This window comes from Chelonia mydas, chromosome 3 (genome assembly GCF_015237465.2).
Source record: "Chelonia mydas isolate rCheMyd1 chromosome 3, rCheMyd1.pri.v2, whole genome shotgun sequence".
Taxonomy (NCBI): Eukaryota; Metazoa; Chordata; order Testudines; family Cheloniidae; genus Chelonia; species Chelonia mydas.
Window position 1 is genome coordinate 105,101,840 of NC_057851.1, and position 19,870 is coordinate 105,121,709.

The window sequence follows — 19,870 nt, forward strand, 5'->3', positions numbered from 1 at the left end:
GGAACACTTTGAAAATGCAAACACTGTCCAAGGGGAAAGTGCTGCCTCTTCCTCTTCCCAGCTCCTTCAGACTTTCTTTGCAGTAACACTTTTTGGTGACCAGGACGTCTGGTTGAGGCACCAAGTGGAAGGGGCAGCTGTTATGATCAGTTACAGAAACACTAGCATTTTGGTTGCACATTTTTAAAGGGACTGAGAAGCCTCTTGCATGTATTCAAGAGACTCTTCAAGAGGCTTTGTGGAAGTCCAGTTACAGATACATAGTTTGTGTGGGACATCAGAACAGGAAGTGTAATTTAGATAACTTAAATAAAAGGTAGCATGGGTGAAACATGTTACTGACACACAAGTTATGTAACTGATGGCCATGGAGGGGTTATATTTTTATTACTTCTCAGTATTAATTTGAACGTTGGAAGAAGGATGTGCCTGTTTAGAAGACAAAATATAATGTAATCTGATGTAGAAGCCTGCATTTACTTCCTTCAGATGAGAAATTACTGTTTGCTAGCCCTTTTTCAAATCTGATCTCTGCAGCTTAATTGGCAATAATACAAATGTTAACAGCTGTATAAGAGATGTTATTGAGTCCACAACAGTAGCCATGGTTACCTGCATACTTTCATTGCTTTATTAATGTGTAATTCATTTTTTTTCTGGAAATACCATTACCAAGTAACATAATACAATACAGCCTCTTAGCGGGTATTACTGTGTAGAGAAGAGCATCTCTCAGTGAACCTGAAAGCTGTTTATATCAAACTGGATTATATACAGAACATACCACCTATATATTATAGATCCCGTAAATGCTGTATCGTAACAGAGGGAAAAGAGAATCCTACAAGTTTCAAGTGATATTACTCTAGAACTTTTCACAAAAGAAGAGACTACTTAATATCGTTTGGCATTTAAAAAAAAATGGTCTCTGATTTACACCGGTGGGCGTAGCTGATCTTGTGGTCAGAGTGCCCTTTCTCTCTGCTTCCTGCATCCAACTATTGCTCTGAAAACTTGCACTACTGGTGAATCTCAATGAAAATAATTAGCCAGATCTAGATCCCTGCTCAGTCCTTTTACTGCCAGTCTGGTACCACAAACTGGAGGGATAACTGACTTACATAGATAGCTGGCGACTCTGCTGATGTAGGGAAATCCCAGGATAGGATCACCAGTTCCTGCCCCACTTCAGCCCAGCATAGGGGCCCACTGGGATTTGGGGTGTGTGACTGGAATGCAGTCCTGGACCAACAAATTGGAATCTATAGGGCAGTTACTGCCAATATAAGCTATAACACCCTTAAAGTTACTCTAATTTGTGCTAGAGAACAAATTCTCTCCCATCTGCCCCCACGATCAGTGGGATGGAAAGGTGGTATAAAGTTACCTAAGCCCTCTGCTCCTTGCTCTCTCACCCTCCACCCCACCCTACCATGCTGAGCATAGGTGAGGTGCACCTGAGGACCTGGCCTATTTTTTTGCCAGATTAATGAAAAGCAAACAATTAACTGCACCAGATTTTTCAACTGCACGCTAGCTTAGCTAATAAAGAGAATAATAATACATATTTCCACTTCAGAATATCTCAAAGTGCTTTGCAAATATTAATGCATTCAACTTTACAAGAATGCTGAAGCCCATATATTCAGGATTTAGGTTGGTTTGTTTGTTTTAGTGGGATGGGGTGAAATTAATCCTGAATGCATAACCAATGTAAATCAATTTAAAATAACAAAGAAATAGCACCCAAAGAGAGTGGATGGGTGTTTTGTTTCTATGGGATTGTGTGATCTGATTTCTTTCAATATAAGGTTTCTTTATACTGTTTCTACACTGTTCCATAGCATAACATAGCACACTTTGCATGCCTAACAGCATTTAATTGAACATGTATATAAACTGCATTTAAAAATACTGTTACTTGACATTTGTGTGTTTACAGTGAAATCTGGGTATTGATAGGTTGCTGCATTGGCTTGAAATAAAGACCAAATAATGCAATATTTAAATATGACATTGAAAAATTACTAGGATTGCCCGATGAAACCATGTTGGAAAGAATGATAAAGCTTGGATGAGCCAGACCCATTTTCAGTGCATTTCCGAGGACAAGAAGCAGGATGGCATTAAGATTAAGAGTCCCATAGCAAAGCCCGCTGTTGCCACAGTCTAGCTTCTGTTGCTGCTCCAGTGCTGCCAGGTTGGAGCTATTTATAGACATTAGCCCGTATCTATCCGTGTGCATAGACATACTACTCTCTCAGAAGTTGTTGTGTTTCTACAGAAGTGATGTCTGATTTATTTTCCGGTCCTTCGCAGGGTAGTTTGTTCTGTACCATGCAAAAGGAATGAAGCTTGACACATCAAAAATCTACACACTGTACATTCTCTTGCTTTGTATGTTTCTATTGTTTATGTAAAACGAACTCCTTAATTTCTGTTTGTGTACTCTCCATCTGCAAGACATCGGGCTTAATTTAGCCCTGGGATATGCTGGCTTCAACCAACTTGAGCATAGGGCTGCTCTCAGCAGAAAATCTGCCGGGAGGAGATGATCGGGAGGGCTGGTGCCAAGAGCCCACACACCCCACTTCTCCAGGGAGTCAGCAGCACAGCCTCTGACTGGGGAAGAGGTGTGGCAGGAGCCCCAAGGGGTGCATTGATTGATCAGATCTCCCAGTGAGCCCCTGGCCAGGAGGCTCCCATGGAACGTTAGCCAGAATTTAAACCTGCCCTCCCTGCAGTCACTGGTCGTGCAAACACTGGCCTGCTGAAGGAGTATGCTGACCAAGAGGCACAGCTGCTCCTGATTTTCACCTGCTGTGCCAGCAGAATTGAGACAATAGCAGATGATTTCCCAGCTAAAATACCAGTTACAGATGTCACTCTTCACAAGGGATGAGAGTGTTGGTTGTAACCTGTGCCTCTGAGGGAATGTATTGGTGGTACTCCTGCCGGAAGGCTATGGTTTGGGGAGGAATGGAGAAGCTACAGAGTTCTGTGTAATCTGTTAACTAATTTCTCATTTGGAATGATAGGTCTGTTCTAAAATGTATCATGTCAGCACTTTGATTTTTCATTTAACTTGAGATAAAAATTTCAGGAGTTTTTTTTTTTTTAATTTATGTTAAATTTAGAACCTCGGGGAGGTTGGAGTTGTTTCATTTGTGGGTATGAATGAGACAGTCCTTTTTAATCAATTATATCCAATTATAAGTGATGAGGGTATTCCCCCCCCCTCAATTTTCTGACTTCTCACAACTATAAACATCCCTCATTTCCTTTCACACATAGATGTTGTGGTTTTTACTCCTCAATTAACCTTGGCTTTAAAAATTAACAGAATGCAATAGACTAAAGAGGAAAATAAGAGCACAGTAGTTGTACCTGATTTCTGTGGTCGCAGAAATAAAAACTCACTATAGAGCACAGAAATATGCTTAACAAGAATAAGAGAAATTGAAAGACATATAACACATATGTTAACAGGTAAACTAGTGAAGGAAAAATGGACCAAGTGGGATGAAGTGATTGAAAACAAATCATTAATATACCTTATACAAGAGTATGGCTCTTTAATGTATACTGTAACTAATATTGCCTAAGTTCAGCGGTGTTCCCTTATCTTGTATATCTAAAACCCTCCCTTGTACAAGATATTTGTATTGTGCACAAATCTATTTACCGTTAATTTTTAAAAAGTAGTAATTAAAAAGCCTATTAGTGTAGTTACAAAGGCCTGATCCTGCAGCCCAGTTCACGGTACTGTGACTTTAGTGGGGTTCCCTCTGAACGCAATACGTCTGTGTATGTGGATCAACTTGCAAGACGGGGGCTGTTTGATTCTAAACATGATTTCTGTCCTTACTCAATTTCTGTAAAATAGGAAATGTCCTTACTACCAAAATAGTAGGAATTTGGAAAGGGAGAAGGGCATAAGTCTCTTGAAGAATTCTTGCTTTGGTTTTGTTACAGTGGACTAGAATTTGGACTGTCCACTTGTGACATTCCAAAAAATATGAAGATGGTTCCCTACACTCAGAATTCCCCCTGGCATCTTCAGAATTATGCTTTAAAAAAAAAAAAAAAAGACTGGTGTGCAAAACTGTCTAATAATTTTCGATTTGCATTCTCTCCAAAACAGTACTACAGCTTGTCTCAATAAAAATTAAACCTATTTTCTGAGGAATCTCAGAAGGTTTCCCTCTGGTTGTAAAGGAAAGTTTTGATTGGGGCTGTGTGTATGTGTGTGTTTATACTACCAATAAAAAGGTCTCTATTTTAATCACCTTCATCCTTCCTGGACCCAAATACAGGATATGATGTACAGTAGGCCAAGGACAAAATATGAGGACAGCAAGAAAAATAATTTAGAGATGTGGGATCAGATTCCTTAGCATAAATAACATTTTCTCTAACCTTCATTTCATACTTTCACACTACTGCTGACAATAATTTTAATAATAGTAGTGGGCGAACACCAGGTAAATGTCTGGAGTGGATTTTTCCTTATAATGAGGTGTCTCTTCCTAACTTACATTGGCATGGATGATATTAAGGAACAAAGCATAACATATTTGTTGACCCTTTCTGCTGAGTTGATATTTCTGATGGTTGATATTTGACAATGAATCCTGCTTACCATATCTCAGGCAGGCTTTGAGCTGGCTGTAGTATTTCACTCTAATGAATCAAACGATGGTCCCAACTCTGGGTGGTGCTGAGTGCCCTCAATTCATGTTGAAAAGCATTTCACAGAATTGGGCCTATAAAGGAGAAGGGCAGGACATAGGGAAACTTAACTGGGAACTCTCTTGGCAGTCTCAGCAAAGAGGCCAAGAATTAAATTGTCAGAAAAACTGACAGGGGTAGATCTTCAATTGCTGTAAATTGTCAGAGCTCCATTCACTGCAGTGAGAAGAACAGGAGTACTTGTGGCACCTGTGACAGGGTCAGGCCAGATGGTTACAGGAGAGTGATCCTATTGGTATCAGGAAAGTGGGCGGGCAAAGCCCACCCACTGCTAAAGGATCCCCCCCCCCCCCCCAGCCTAAGAGGAGGATCCACAGGACCTGGAAACCAAATGAGTACGGGGGACAACGAATGAAATAACAGGGACAGGAGTGTGATCAAACGGTCAAATGAAGGGAACATAATAGAAGGCAGATATATTAGCCCCAGGCTAAGTAGGTCCCTTTTCCCTGGGTAAGGTAACAGAGAAGGTTCCCGAACAATCAGGAACTTTCTGGAAACAAGGCAGACAGGCTGATTAGAACACCTGCAGCCAATCAAGAAGCTGCTATCAGAATCAATTAAGGGAGGCTAATCAGGGCACCTGGGTTTAAAAAGGAGCTCACTTCAGTTTGTGGTGTGTGTGTGGGGAGCTGGGAGCAAGAGGCACTAGGAGCTGAGAGTGAGAAGGCTGGAGAACTGAGGTGTACAAGCATTATCAGACACCAGGAGGGAAGGTCCTATGGTGAGGATAAAGAAGGTGTTGGGAGGAGGCCATGGGGAAGTAGCCCAGGGCGTCGTAGCTCTTGCACAGCTGTTCCAGGAGGTACTATAGACAGCTGCATTCCACAGGGCCCTAGGCTGGAACTTGGAGTAGAGGGTGGGCCCGGGTTTCCCCCCAAACCTCCCAACTCCTGATCAGACACAGAAGGAGTTGACCTGAACTGTGTGTTCACGAAAATGGCCAAACTGAGGGCTGCCGTGAAACTCTGAGGGGAGCAAATATGCCAATAAGCACAAGACCCACCAAGGTAGAGGAGGAACTTTGTCACACACCTTAGAGACTAACAAATTTATTAGAGCATAAGCTTTTGTGGGCTACAGCCCACTTCATCGGATTCATAGAATGGAACATATAGTAAGAAGATAGATGTACATACAGAGAAGGTGAAAGTTGCCATACAAACTGTAAGAGGCTAATTAATTAAGATGAGCTATTAGCAGGAGGAGGGAAAAAAAACTTTTGTAGTGATAATCAAGATGGCGCATTTAGACAGTAGACAAGAAGGTGTGAGGATACTTCACGGGGGAAATAGATGCAATATGTGTAATGCAGTGGAGCTATGACAGTTTACACCACCTGAGGTGATCCCTCCAGGGTATGGTTGAGGCAGATTGTATATTAGCACCGCTCACGTTGTTGTTGTTGTTGTTCTGTGGATACTTCACTCCCCTGGGTTATTAATCTGGCACTTTTCACCAGTCCCAATATGACTTTCAAAAGGAAACATTTACCATTTTAAAACTGTGTCTCAGTTATTTCATTTCATTTTCTTCCTGTTGCTAACTTTTTCAGATTACAAACCATTCCCTTCCTGTATTCTTCTAAGAACAAGTTGAATATTCATCAAAAGATAGTTCTACAAAGAGTTTTTGTATCAGATATGCCCTGTGATGAACCTAGATTTGGGCCTTGCGCTGGAAGGAACAATATTAGTGTTTTAATGTTATTGCCCAAGCCTTGGTTATTTATCTTCCACGTCAGCATCTGAAAACCATGTACCCAACCTCCACTCCCCTCCTCCCCCTCCTTGTTTTTCTGGCTTCTTCTTTTTTGGAATTGCTCGGAAAAAAAAAATTCTCCTCCTCCTGGAATATTTCTTTCCCTGAAGATTTGAGGCAACACATTTATTTTCTGCTAATGGAATTCTTTCCATGGCAGCAAATTATGACTTTGCAAAAACAGAGATTGTTGTGAACTGTCAGTATCCAAGTGAAGTTGCAGCCATACAGAGTCAAGTCTGAGTTTGAATTTCAAGTCCCACTGTTACCAACTCACGTGCATGTACACATACTCAGCTACTTTTAAATAGAACAGTTGTAGAATAGATGGCCTAGTTAGATTATTTTTAGTTTTTGACCTTTTCAGATATGAACTACAACACATTAAAACATAATGAGGTGGCACTATTATTTATTTCATAGGACAGACCCAAGGTGAAATATCAACATGAGGAGGGAGGAAGAATAAAGACTCTGATACACTATCATTTTTAGTAACAAATGGCCCGTTCCTTTTGGTAACTCTAATTTTACATGAGTCTGATAGGGCATACCTACTGCACACTCAAGAGTGTGTGGGAAAGGGTTAGCAGCCAACAGATGGGAAAAGGGTAAGGACCACCCCAGATAAATTATCAGATTTGATGACGCAAGAGAGAGATTCCAGCTGGGATTCATGTAAGAGGAAGATGTAAAGAGAAGGCTACTGGGTTGGGAGCCTGAGCACAATAAAATCCCTCTCCTTCCTGCTATTATCATAGCAGAGACAATTGCTAAACCTGCTTGGAACAACTAACCAAGGGTGGTGATAGAGTCACCATCTCTGGAAAATTTTAAATCCAGATGGGAGGTTTTTTAAAAAGCTATGCTCTAGTCCAAACAACAATTAAATCAGGGAAGTCCTAGGGCCTGTGTTATAGAGGAGGTCGGACTAGATAATCACAGTGGTCCCTTCTGACATTATTTATGAATGTATGAACCTCGCTGATGAGAAGTGCAGGGAGGGAATTGGTGAGCTTATCTCCTGGCTACCCAGGGAGAGCTGGGATGACCTGGATAGATCTGAGTCAGGGACTGTATTAACTGTTGTTAGCGCATGGAGAAAGCCCACCTTAACCCTTGGGATTCAATTGATGGACCCTCTGGGTCTCTGCTGGGCTTGAAAGGAGCAGGAGCTTCATTAGCTTTTTGTGCTGGTCCACAATGAAGTCTTGGAAGACATTTTGAATGCTGATCCAGCTGCTTCCTTCTTTATTAAGTTTTGGGAACCTCCAGGCTCCGTAAGAGAGACTAGCTGTTTGAGCTGGAGATGAAATCTTGCCACAAGCAAAGCACTCAATGAGTAACTTTTATATACATCGCTTCTACCTTTTTCTTTTTCAGACTTGTTGAGAGGTGAATGGATGATGATATACAGGATCCACTTCATATTCCTTAAATCCATTGACTTGTCTAGTTGCCTGGCTAGTTAAACTTAGGTTCCTGGTTTAGAAGTCATGTTGGAGTACTGTTAACAGTCCAGCTACAAATTCAAAGCAAATGAATATGGACCCGGCATAGTCAAACAGCATGACCTTCCTCAGAAACACCAAACACACAGAAAATTACACCTGAAAGACATTTTTCATTGAAGTGCTTGCAGGGGGTATTCTTGACACATTCCAATGTGCTCCTCAAGCATCCTTGTGTTCCTCAAGGAAAGTCCAGCCACCTTTTTCTTGACCCATGATAAACCCCTGTGAATAAAGATTATTGGAAAGTCTCCACTGATCAATGCCCATGCTGTTTCTTTAGATGTGATACTGTCCCTAAAACAGCAATGAGAGTAGCATGCTTTTCTGAGTATCATCAATGCACACTGAAAACCCAAGGGGAGATTTTTAAACCTCCAGACGGTTCAAGGTGACGGTAAAGCTCAAAATTAAGAGGAATATTTTCAACCTGAACATTTGAATTTGGCAATCAGTGTGCCATTTTAATAGTAGTAGTTTAGTTAGCTAGCCATACTTTATCTACCATATCTGAAATGAAGATTTGTTAACTGATTTGTTCCCCTCCTACGTATTCTCTTTCTGTTACTTTTGCTGAATGTTGTGCTGCTTTCAAGGAATTTTCCTCCCCAAAGCCAGTTACAGAGAGTAAAGTGCCACCAGGAAGCCTTTCTCTATTGTATGTCCAAGGGCACCGGGGTACAGCTTATTCATCATTCCATCACATCCGTCTTCCAATGACTGAACTTGCATTGAGCAGAAGCATTTTAAAACAAAAAAGCCAATGTGATCAGAGCCAAATAGGCACATATGTATTTTCTGCTTAAAGACAAAAGGCAAAATGTTATGACTTTTAATTTTCATACTTTGCTATAGTAAGGTAAAAAGCCGTGTGAGGTATGTAATAATTATAAGATTGACCATAAGCATTCATCTCATCTGCCACACATATTAGTAGAGTATTCCTTTACCTAGGCTCCCACACCTGGTGGAAAGCCTAGATAAACCCAGGGTATACCCAGGGTATATAATGCAGGTAGGTATTAGTACACACTAGGTATCTTTCTTTTAGACCCTGCTCCTGTTCTTCAGTAATCTTATTAGCATCACTAGCCCAAGCATTTAAAAAAATGAGTTGGATCCCAAACATAATGACAGAGTTAAAAATAATAACTTATAGAGCTATTTATTTGCCTCTTGGTGTCATAGTCTATAGGTTTCAGAGTAGCAGCCGTGTTAGTCTGTATTCACAAAAAGAAAAGGAGGACTTGTGGCACCTTAGAGACTAACAAATTTATTTGAGCATAAGCTTTTGTGAGCTACAGCTCACTTCATCGGATGCATCTAGTCTATAGGGTTCATTTTTTTTCAAGCTATTCTCCACAACCATGAGGGCTAGAAACTTCTTGTGTTTTTTGTTTGTTTGGTTGGGGAGGGGGACTTGGTGTGGGGTGGTTGTTGTTTTTTTTAGTGAAAGCTGAGATTCTTGTCTAATCACATAATACCTCAGCTTCAGGATTCAAGCAAAACACCAAATATTGTGAGACTTGTAATAAAATTAGCAACATTTGATTTGTCCTTTATTATACTGAGAGCTTAATCAGGCCTGTAAATGTCAGTAAGTAAGACACGAGAAGTAATTCTTCCGTTCTACTTCGTGCTGATTAGGCCTCAACAGGAGTCTTGTGTCCAGTTCTGGGTGCCACTTTTCAGGAAACGTGTGGACAAATTGGAGAAAGTCCAGAGGACAGCAACAAAAATGATTAAAGTTCTAGAAAACATGACCTCTGAGGGTATATTGGGAAGGGAAATTTGTTTAGTCTGGAGAAGAGAAAATTGAGAGGGGACATGATAACGGTTTTCAAATACATAAAAGGTTGTTACAAGGAGGAGGGAGAAAAATTGTTCTCCTTTATCTCTGAGGATAGGACAAGAAGCAATGGACTTAAATTGCAGCAAGGGCGGTTTAGGTGGGACATTAAGAAAAACTTCCTGTCAGGGTGGTTAAGCACTGGAATAAATTACCCAGGGAGGTTGTGGAATTTCCATCATTGGAGATTTTTAAGAACAGGTTAGACAAACACCTGTCAGGGAAGGCCTAGATAATACTTAGTCCTGCCATGAGTGTAGGGGACTGGAATAGATGACCTCTCGAGGTCTCTTCCAGTCCTGTGATTCTATGTTTGGTATGGTGCAGTGTTGTGGGGATGATTCACATTTTCTCAGTTTGAAGATGTACCCTGTGCTGGAGTACAGTGTTCTTGTTATATTGGGATGAGAGGCTGGATATTTGGGCACATGGGGGGTTGCATTAACCTAATTATCTCATTGATTCTGCATGAACCTTGGAATCCATTCCCGCTGAGTGTGCTATTCCAGCCTGTAACGGACCAGTGTTCCCTGGAGGTCTTGCTTATTAAGCTATTTTAAAAACAAGCAGTACAGCCTCTCACTGGAGGGATTTCTCTCCCCAGAGCTCTTGCGGTAAAGTCTAAACAAACAAACTGAAAATTTTTGTAATATAGTTAGAGAATGGCCTGCCCACAGGGCTTCTTCCTGCCGAGTGTTCCTGGTGGGTAACCAGGCTCTCCCCAGAGGTTTGGCATTTAAAGTCAAATTAAGCAGCATTCTCCCTGTTTCAGGATCTAGCAGCAGTTCCAGTTCCCTCCACACTCTCCTAAGTTACTAGGAAGGAGCAACTGCTATCTTGCAGCCTCTCCAAGTATGCCTTTCTGTAGTGGTCTACAGCAGACCCTGGGATTTCATTTTCCAGGATTCGTTCTGGTTAAGTTGTAGGGGAGTCTTGCCCTGCCCACGCTCAAATCCCTGGTCCCAAGCCTTACACAGAGTCAGCGGCCTGGATACTTTCCCAAACCCCAAACTGCCACTTTGAGACCACTTCCTCTTTCAGGGTAATCAGTTCCTTTGTCCCACAGTTCTGTCTTTTTTTAAGACACTATACCTAGAAAGGAGTAATATTGCCCCAGAGACTTCCCAGCTCAGTCTTAAAGGGCCAGTATACCCCGTTACACAGCCTATTGACAGGAATAAAGACAGTTGCCACTCTACTTCCCCTAAGAAAAGGTTTGGATCACTGGATCAGAGCAGGCAGAGATCTTGTGGCCTTCCCCAGCCAATAGACCACTCCTTACTAGTCTGTTTAGAATGAATACAGAGGCAGGGAATACAGAACTCTGCATCTTCATACTTTCCAGTTTTTTTAGTTTGACCTTAACCAAAAATTGTATGGCTTTCTAAATGCCCCCCAATTTCAATGTTCTTTTACAATTTTTCCCTTAAGTTACTGATATGGAATTACAACCTTAACTCCAGCTAAACAGAAGTTTTTCTTCTGGTTACTTTTGGACATTTGTGTTTTAGCTTTTTTCTTTTTTTAAAGGCCCTGGTTTGGGTTTGTAAGTTCTTACGTACCCAGAAACTTTCAGTACAAGCTGAATCAGAAGTAGAATGTCTGTCTGTCTTTCTTTCATTCAGTCACATGCACGTTTCACTCAGCCAATTTCTATTCTGGTAATAAAGTTTTTATATTAAAAAATGGCGCTTCTTAGACATTTTGAAGAGAAAATGAAGTATAGTATATTGTGTCTTAAGGAGTTTTAAATCTTTACTGGAATTTAGTGACCACTGGCAAATATAAAATCTGTTTGAAGTCAGGAGTAAGAATCTCAGACTGGACCGCTGGCTAGCTAGGCATTAGCTTCTAGAAAGAATGATTGAGTCAAATTACTTTTGGCACTAGTTTTAGTGTTTCATCTTTAGACATTTTTTATTAACCTTCCGTACTGTAGATGATATTAGATGAGCCAATGGGAGGATCTTGTGATCAGCAGGGTCTTATGTTTGTTGCTGCAGTAGTTTGTGCAAGATAACTTTAGAAACAACCCTAAATTATACTTCTGAAAGGGGAAATTTAATTAATTCAGTTTGTCATGTTTGTCTCCATGGAGTCTTTGTTCAAGTCAGGAGTTCTGAAGTTAAGGGTAAAGAAAAGCCACAAATACAAAGTAAAGAAATCATTAAAAAATCACTCTTCATTATTTTATTGTTTAGTTTTATCCCTTCCCCAATGAAATAGCTTATATCAAGTTTCATCTAACCATATAGATGACAACGATGTGGGTTCTTGACCTGAAGGTCATGCACAGCAATCAGGGGGTCACAACCACCCTGCCCTTCCCATATTGTTAAGTGGGTGGAGGGGATTCTTCACTAGATCTGGAAGTGGGTCCTGGAGTGAAAAATAGTATGAAAAAGGTTGAGAACCACGGCTTTAAACCATGAGTTGTAGGAACTATGCCTCTAAGGCTGTGTCTACACAGCAGCTGGCAGGGTGCTTCCCAGTGCAGGCAGACAGACTTGTGCTAGCTCTGCTGCAGCCAGCGTGTTAAAAATAGCAGTGCGGCTGCAGTGATGCAGGCATTGTCTTGGGCTAGCCGCCTGAGTACGTAGCCTGAGGTTCGGGTGGGACGGTACCCAGGTAATTAGCTGATGCCACCCTCAATGCCACTTTGACCCCATTGCTATTTTTAGCATGCAAGCTCAAGCACACATCTGTCTACCCACGCTGGGAAGCACCCTCCCAGTTGCTGCATAGACAGAGCCTAAGAGACACAGCACACAACTTGCAGCCCAGGGAGAGCAACAAAGGTGTCTCTAAGCCACCTTTATACCCTCAATCCTGGGCTGCTCCAGAGGACCAAGAGGTCTCCAGGGTGAACAGGGCCAGGGCCCTGCATAAGTTTATGGCAGACTCTCCGGGCTGCCCTATGGATTACAACTCTGTCCGGAATCCCAGTGTTACATGATGCCATTCCAGCCCTGGAATGCCCCCTACATTAGGACTTGTGAGGAGATCTATGGAAGAGTAGCCTGACAGCTGTTCCCCGGTGTCTGTGCTGGGGGAATCCTTCTCTGGGAGTTTACAGAGCTTGTAGGGCCCCTCTGCCATTTTTAGTCAGCGTGAAAAGGCTGGAGTGCGGGTGAAGATCTCACTCTCTATTTTCTTCCAAGTCATTTTGATGAAGTTAAGCAAAATCTTCGCTTTCAGAGCTTACTTCTTGGATGGCTCTTGGTGAAATAGGTCTAATTTTTAAAATATTTTTCTCAGGATAAATTTGTGTCTGTCTGGATTGTGATAGTTTATACTGGATGGTATGGAGTACTAGGTCCACTTATAAAACTTATAAAACATATATGAATATGGATTCCTGCCTCTGAAAAATGTTTAATAACTATGTTAATCCCTTTATCCCTTTCATGCTGAAAACATATCTTCTCAAACAAGGAAAATGTATTACGGTTTAGTTTTCTCTTGATGTAGTTTCTCATTTGATATATACGGTGAAATCCTGCCCCCACTGAAGACAATGGGAGTTTAGCCGTGGACTTCAGTGCAGCCTGGATTTCACTGGTGGCTTACTTATTTTGAGCAGCATGTTCACCTATTTATTGAAAAAAAAATTTAAAAATACCATTAAAAATTACCAGAGTTTTAAAGAATCTTCTAAGGTTGTTTTGAATTAGTGATAGTTTAATAAGGCAAGGAGTAGGGGGAATAAACAGGAAGAACTGGAAATATTAGCACATAGGCAAAAAAAGACCTGGTAGTAATGTGGGACTTTAATTACACTGAGATCTGCAGGAAAGGTAAGATGGCAAAACACAAAATTTCCAGTAAGTTCTTGGAATGCATTGGGGACACCTATTTTAGGCTTGATTCTGACCAGCAAGGAGGAATTGGTTGTGAATCTGAAGCTGGAAGGCAATATGTGAGAAACAGATCATGAAATTATATATTTCATGATTCTAAGGAAAGAAAGGAGCGAGAGCATCAGAATAAGGACAATGGACTTCAAAAAAGTAGACTTTAAACTCAGAGAACTAGTAGGTAAGGTCCCACAGGAAGAAAATCTAAGGGAAAAAGGAGTTGAGGAGAGCTAGCAGTTCCTGAAGGCGACAGTATTAAAGGCACTATCCCGATGTGAAGGAGAGCTAGGAAGAATAATACGATGACAATATGGCACCAACAGGAGCTCTTTAACGACTTGAAAATAAAAAAGGACTCTTACAAAAAGTGGGAACATAGATGAATTGCTAAGGAGGAGTACAAAAGAATAGCACAACCATTTAGGGACAAAATCAGAAAGGCTAAGGCACAAAATGAGATACAGCTAGCAAGGGACATGAAAAGCAATAAGAAGAGGTTCTTTAAATACATTAGAAGCAAGAGAAAGATGAAGGAAAGTGTAGGTTCTCTATTTAGTGGGGAAGAAGAGCTAGTAACTGATGACATCAAGAAGACTGAGTTGTTTAATGCATAGTTTGCTTCAGTCTTCACTAAAATGTGACCAGATACTCCACACAATTAATATTGATAAGAGGAAAGAAATGCAAGCCAAAATACAGAAAGAATAGGTTAAAGAACATTTAGATAAGTTACATATATTCAAGTCAGCAGGGCCTGATGAAATTCATCCTAGGGTACTTAAAGAACTAGCTGAAGCAATCTTTGAGAACTCATGGAGGATGGTTGAGGTCCCACAGGACTGGAGAAGGACAAACATAGTACCTATCCTTAAAAGGGGGAACAAAGAGGACCCTGGGTACTACAGATCAATCAGCTTAACTTCAATACCTAGTACCTAGAAAGATACTAGAACAAATTATTAAACAAGCAATTTGTAAGCACATAGAGGGTAACAGGTTATAATGAATAGGCAGCATGGATTTGCCAAGAACAAATCATGGCAAACCAACCTATTTTTCTCTTTTGACAGGATTATTGGTCTAATATTACTGGATGAGGGAAGCATAGACATGATACATCTTGATTTTAGTAGAGTTTTTGACACTGTCCCTCATGACATTCTCATAAGCAAACTAGAGAAATGCAGTCTAGATTTACTGAAATTATTATAAGGTGAGTGCACAACTGGTTGAAAGACCGTACTCAAAGAGTAGTTATCAATGGTTTGCTGTCCAACTGGGAGGGCATATCTAGCGGAGTCCTGCTGGGGTAGTCCTGGATCTGATACTATTCTAGATTTTCATTAATGACTTTGGATAATGGAGTGGAAAGAAATCTTATAAAATTTGCAGATGAAACCAATGTGGGAGGGTTGCAAGCACTTTGGAGGACAGGATTAGAATTCCAAATGACCTGGACAAACTGGAGAATTGATATGAATTCAACAAGATGAAATTCAATAAAGATAACTGCAAAGAAGTACACTTAGGGAGGAAAAATCAGATGCACTACAAAATGGGGAATAACTGGTTAGGTGGTAGTACTGCTAAAAAGGATCTGGGCTTTATAGAGGATCTTAAATTGAATATGAGCCAACAATGTGATGAAGTTATAAACAAGGCTGCTGTCATTTTAGGGTGTATTAACAGGAGTGTTTTATGTAAACCAAAATTTCTAGTCAGCACTGGTGAGGCCTCAGCTGGTGTACTGTGACCAGTGCTGGGCATCGTGCTTTAGGAGAGAGGTGAATGAATTGGAGAGAGTCCAGAGGAGAGCAATAAAAATGATAAAAGGTTTAGAAAACCTGACTTTTGAGGAATGGTTAAAAAAACTGGTCATGTTTAGTCTTGAGAAAACAAAATTGAGCAGGGACCTATTAATACTCTTCAAATATGTTAAGGGCTATTATAAAGACGACTGTGATCAATTGTTCTCCATGTGCTCTGAAGTTAGGACAAGAAGTAATGGGCTTAATCTGCAGCAAGAGAGATTTAGGTTAGATATTAGAAAAAACTTTCTAACTATAATGACAGGTTTCAGAGTAGCAGCCGTGTTAGTCTGTATTCACAAAAAGAAAAGGAGGACTTGTGGCACCTTAGAGACCAACAAATTTATTTGAGCATAAGCTTTCGTGAGCTACAGCTCACTTCATCAGATGTATAAGTGAGCTGTAGCTCACGAAAGCTTATGTACTCCTTTTCTTTTTTCTAACTATAAGTGTAGCAAAGCAGTGGAATAGGCTTCCAAGGGAGGTTGTGGAATCCCCATCACTGGAGGTTTTTAAGAACAGGTTGGACAAACACCTGTTATGAATGGTTTAGGTTTACTGGATCCTGTCTGAGCACAGGGGGCTGGACTTGATGACTTCTCAAGTTCCATTCCAGCCCTACATTTCCATGAGTCTATAAGGCAGGCTATTTCTTTTCCATCTTTCTTGCCACCCCCTTCGTTGGCTTACATGCTACCTAAGGATAAATGGCACAATGGGGAATTTCTCTGTGGATCTGTGTCCACAGCAAAATAATTCCAGAAATTGCTAGCATGTAGACATTTGTTTGTGCACTTTAAACATACTTGACCAAATCCTTAGTTGTCAAATGCCCAGAAATGATGCATTTCTGCTGAGCAGATTATGAGAACATGTGCACGCTGTGGAGGTGATGTCCAAGGCAGGTCTTCAGGGAAATGTTGGGAGCAAAGAGTGGGCATGTTGCCTACCAATGGAGATACGGTTAATGGGTCTGTGCACCCTTCAGATAGGTTTGGGCCAGACCCTGGGTAAGAAGGGGTCACAAGGCCACATCTGCTATCCCTTCACCCCCATGGCCACAGCCTAGTTATGCAACTGATGCCCATGGAGCTCATTTTGGCACCGAAATTTTCCCCCAGGTCCACTGGCTTTTAGCATATTTTGGTTCTAAACAGGCATTTTACTTGGGCTTTCACATGTTTTAAAGATTGGCCCTTAATCAGCTATATCAGAAAATAAATATAAATGGAGGCTAATTTTTAAATATATAAATATATCCTTATGACTTCATTGTTTGATCCAGCAGGAAGAGGAGAAGATAAACCACGAGAGAGAACATTTTTGTTCATATACTAATACAACTTCCAATTTTAGATAAGGAACTAGAGGAAAATAATTGGAAGCACATGCCTAAATTGGCACTTGAGCTCAATGATAGTTTTGTTTGACAAGACAAATTCCACACAAAAAGAGGATTTGGGCCTGTTGAAGATGTTAAGGTTTACACCTGTGATCATGTTGTAAGTGCTTCTGGTAGGCAAGGAAGGGGCAAGAGAAATTCCTTCACATTTTTGACAAAATTAAAAGAGAAATTGAACATAGTGCATGCCTCCTGACCATGGTAATTCAAATTCCTTTGTGCTGATACATTGTGAGCTAATGCTTCTGTTTTACAGGAGGAAGGAATAATTAAAATTTAAAATGTAGTTGGAAAAAATATCCCATCTTTTATTATTTGTGTAGTGACAACATCTGAGGTAGGTGTGTTATGCTTATAAGAACACGGGATCTTTATCAGGGGCAAAGGCAATACGCCACTGTCATAAATGTAAAGGGAGGGGTGGCCACCTTTCTGTATACAATGCTATAAAATCCCTCCTGGCCAGAGGCAACATCCTGTTACCTGTAAAGGGTTAAGAAGCTCAGCTAACCTGGCTGGCACCTGACCTAAAGGACCAATAAGGGGACAAGATACTTTCAAATCTTGGGAGGGGGAAGGCTTTTGTTTATGCTCTTTTTGTTTCTCTTCAGCTTCGAATCTGGCCAGGTCTAGTTTATTAGCTGCTTCACTGGTAGTCATTTTCCTGCTTTCTTGTGCTTAACTCTAGCTATACCCGAGAGTTAGGGGGAAAAAAAAACTTGTGAATTTCCCTGCAGGAGGTTAACTACCCTGTCTTTAGGTAGAGAAAACTCCAGCTCAAAAAAGAAAAATCCCTTTGTAAAAAAACTAACACCTCTGTCTCCAGGCAAATAGACAGAAAACCCTCTAGCTGCTCTCAGCTTAAAAATAAAAACCTCTTCAGGTCAGTGCTTTTGGTTCAAAATGATCTCTGGTTCAAAATGATCCCACCTCTCTGCCACCATGTCAGGGTTCCTTCCCCACTCTGAACTCTAGGGTACAGATGTGGGGACCTGCATGAAAGAGCCCCTAAGCTTATTTTTACCAGCTTAGGTTAAAAACTTCCCCAAGGTACAAACTTTGCCTTGTCCTTGAACAGTGTGCTGCCACCACCAAGAGTTTTAAACAAAGAACAGGGAAAGAGACCACCTGGAGACGTCTTCCCCAAAAATATCCCCCCAAGCCTTACACCCCCTTTCCTGGGGAGGCTTGAGAATAATATCCTAACCAATTGGTTACAAAATCATCGAAGATCCAAACCCCTGGATCTTGAAACAATGGAAAAATCAGCCAGGTTCTTAAAAGAAGAATTTTATTTAAAAAAAAAAAAAAAAAAAAAGAAAGGTCAAAATCATCTCTGTAAAATCAGGATAGAAAATACTTTACAGGGTATTCAGATTCAAAACACAGAGGATCCCCCTCTGGGCAAAACCTTAAAGTTACAGAAAATAGGAATAAACCTCCCTCTTAACACAGGGAAAATTCACATAAAACAAAAGATAAACTAATCCGCCTTGCCTGGCTTACCTATACTGGTTGCAATATTGGAGACTTGGATTAGGATGGGTTGGAGAAGATGGATTTCTGTCTGGCCCCTCTCAGTCTCAAGAGAGAACAATCACGTAAGCAAAGAGCACAAACAAAAGCCTTCCTGCCCCCAAGATTTGAAAGTATCTTGTCCCCTTATTGGTCCTTTGGGTCAGGTGCCAGCCAGGTTAGCTGAGCTTCTTAACCCTTTACAGGTAACAGGATGTTGCTCTGGCCAGGAGGGATTTTATAGCACGGTATACAGAAAGGTGGCCACCCCTCCCTTTATATTTATGACAGCCGCGTTTATTGAAGATACAACAATTAGCAAATGCATTCAATCACACCACACACACACACTGTCCTGCCAGTCGATGTTGTAGTTACCAGTCCAGATCAATTTAGTGGCCAGCTAGGTTGATCTCAAGTAGGGAAGATCCGGGTTCCGTTGGTCACGACACGATGCTCCGGGGAAGTCTTGGCAGGACGAACCCAAAGTTTCATGGCAAGGCACCCTGTTTATATAGTGATTTTTCTTGACTGGGACCAATGAGTTTTGCACCGTCATGCTGTAATCAATTGTTGTTTGACAAGTGCTTGTTTTTTTAAATTGTCCTTATTTATCATTTTGGTTTTTTATTAATTTTTGTAGGGACTTATTCTGTGCTGGTTTTGATTACCACTATTTTGTCCCTATTGATAGGTGCCTGTCTCATTTTTAGAGGAGTCAATCTGCCCTCCTCTGACATTTCAACAGGGGTATGTTGCAGCCTCCTGGAGCCCTTGCGTCTGTCTCTGGTTCCTCCCTAGACCATCTGGTTCAGCAATGGCCTTCACACTTATTTTTTAACCCACACATTCCTGTTTCACACACAAAACAGAATCAATTTACACAGAACATTTTGAACGGGAACATCAAATTGCAATGCAAAAGAAAACAATCATTGCATTCTTCTACTTATTTTAAAATGCTAACCCTCCAACAAATTGATGACTCTCAAAGGATCTGTTACTGCCTTGAAATCAGTCCAGACACAGATTCTGGCTGATGTATCTCTACCAGTGGCCCATTAAGCCATTCCTTTCTGCTATTGAAAAAGGGTGGCTGGCAGGATATGATCAAATCAAACACTAATACATTTAATACATGCTACATTATTATTCTTGATTTTTTATTTTAAATTATATAAAATACAAACATAAAATTCTATTACTACATGTGCAACACTTAACAGTGACAGCAAGACTATAACAGGGTTAAAAAAAGAACTAGATAAGTACATGGAGAATAGGTCCATCAATGGCTATTAGCCAGAATGGGCAGGGATGGTGTCCCTAGCCTCTGTTTGCCAGAAGCTGGGAATGAGCGACAGAGGATGATTACCTGTTCTGTTCATTCCCTCTGGGGCACCTGGCACTGGCCA

The 19,870-nt window shown here is 40.9% G+C and overlaps 1 protein-coding gene across 5 annotated transcripts in view; it reads left to right on the forward strand.

Moving 5' to 3' along the window:
* AIG1 (androgen induced 1) overlaps window positions 1–19,870 on the forward strand; it is a 190,419-nt gene that overhangs the window by 89,447 nt on the left and 81,102 nt on the right. The window contains exon 4 of one of the 5 annotated variants that reach the window (XM_043543070.1): window positions 6,308–9,269. The exons of the other annotated variants lie outside the window; for them this stretch is intronic. Within the exon in view, the coding sequence (XP_043399005.1) occupies window positions 6,308–6,340 (33 nt within the window). The 3' untranslated portion in view covers window positions 6,341–9,269. Of the gene's footprint in view, window positions 1–6,307; window positions 9,270–19,870 lie in introns of those variants that run through there. 5 annotated transcript variants of the gene reach the window in all.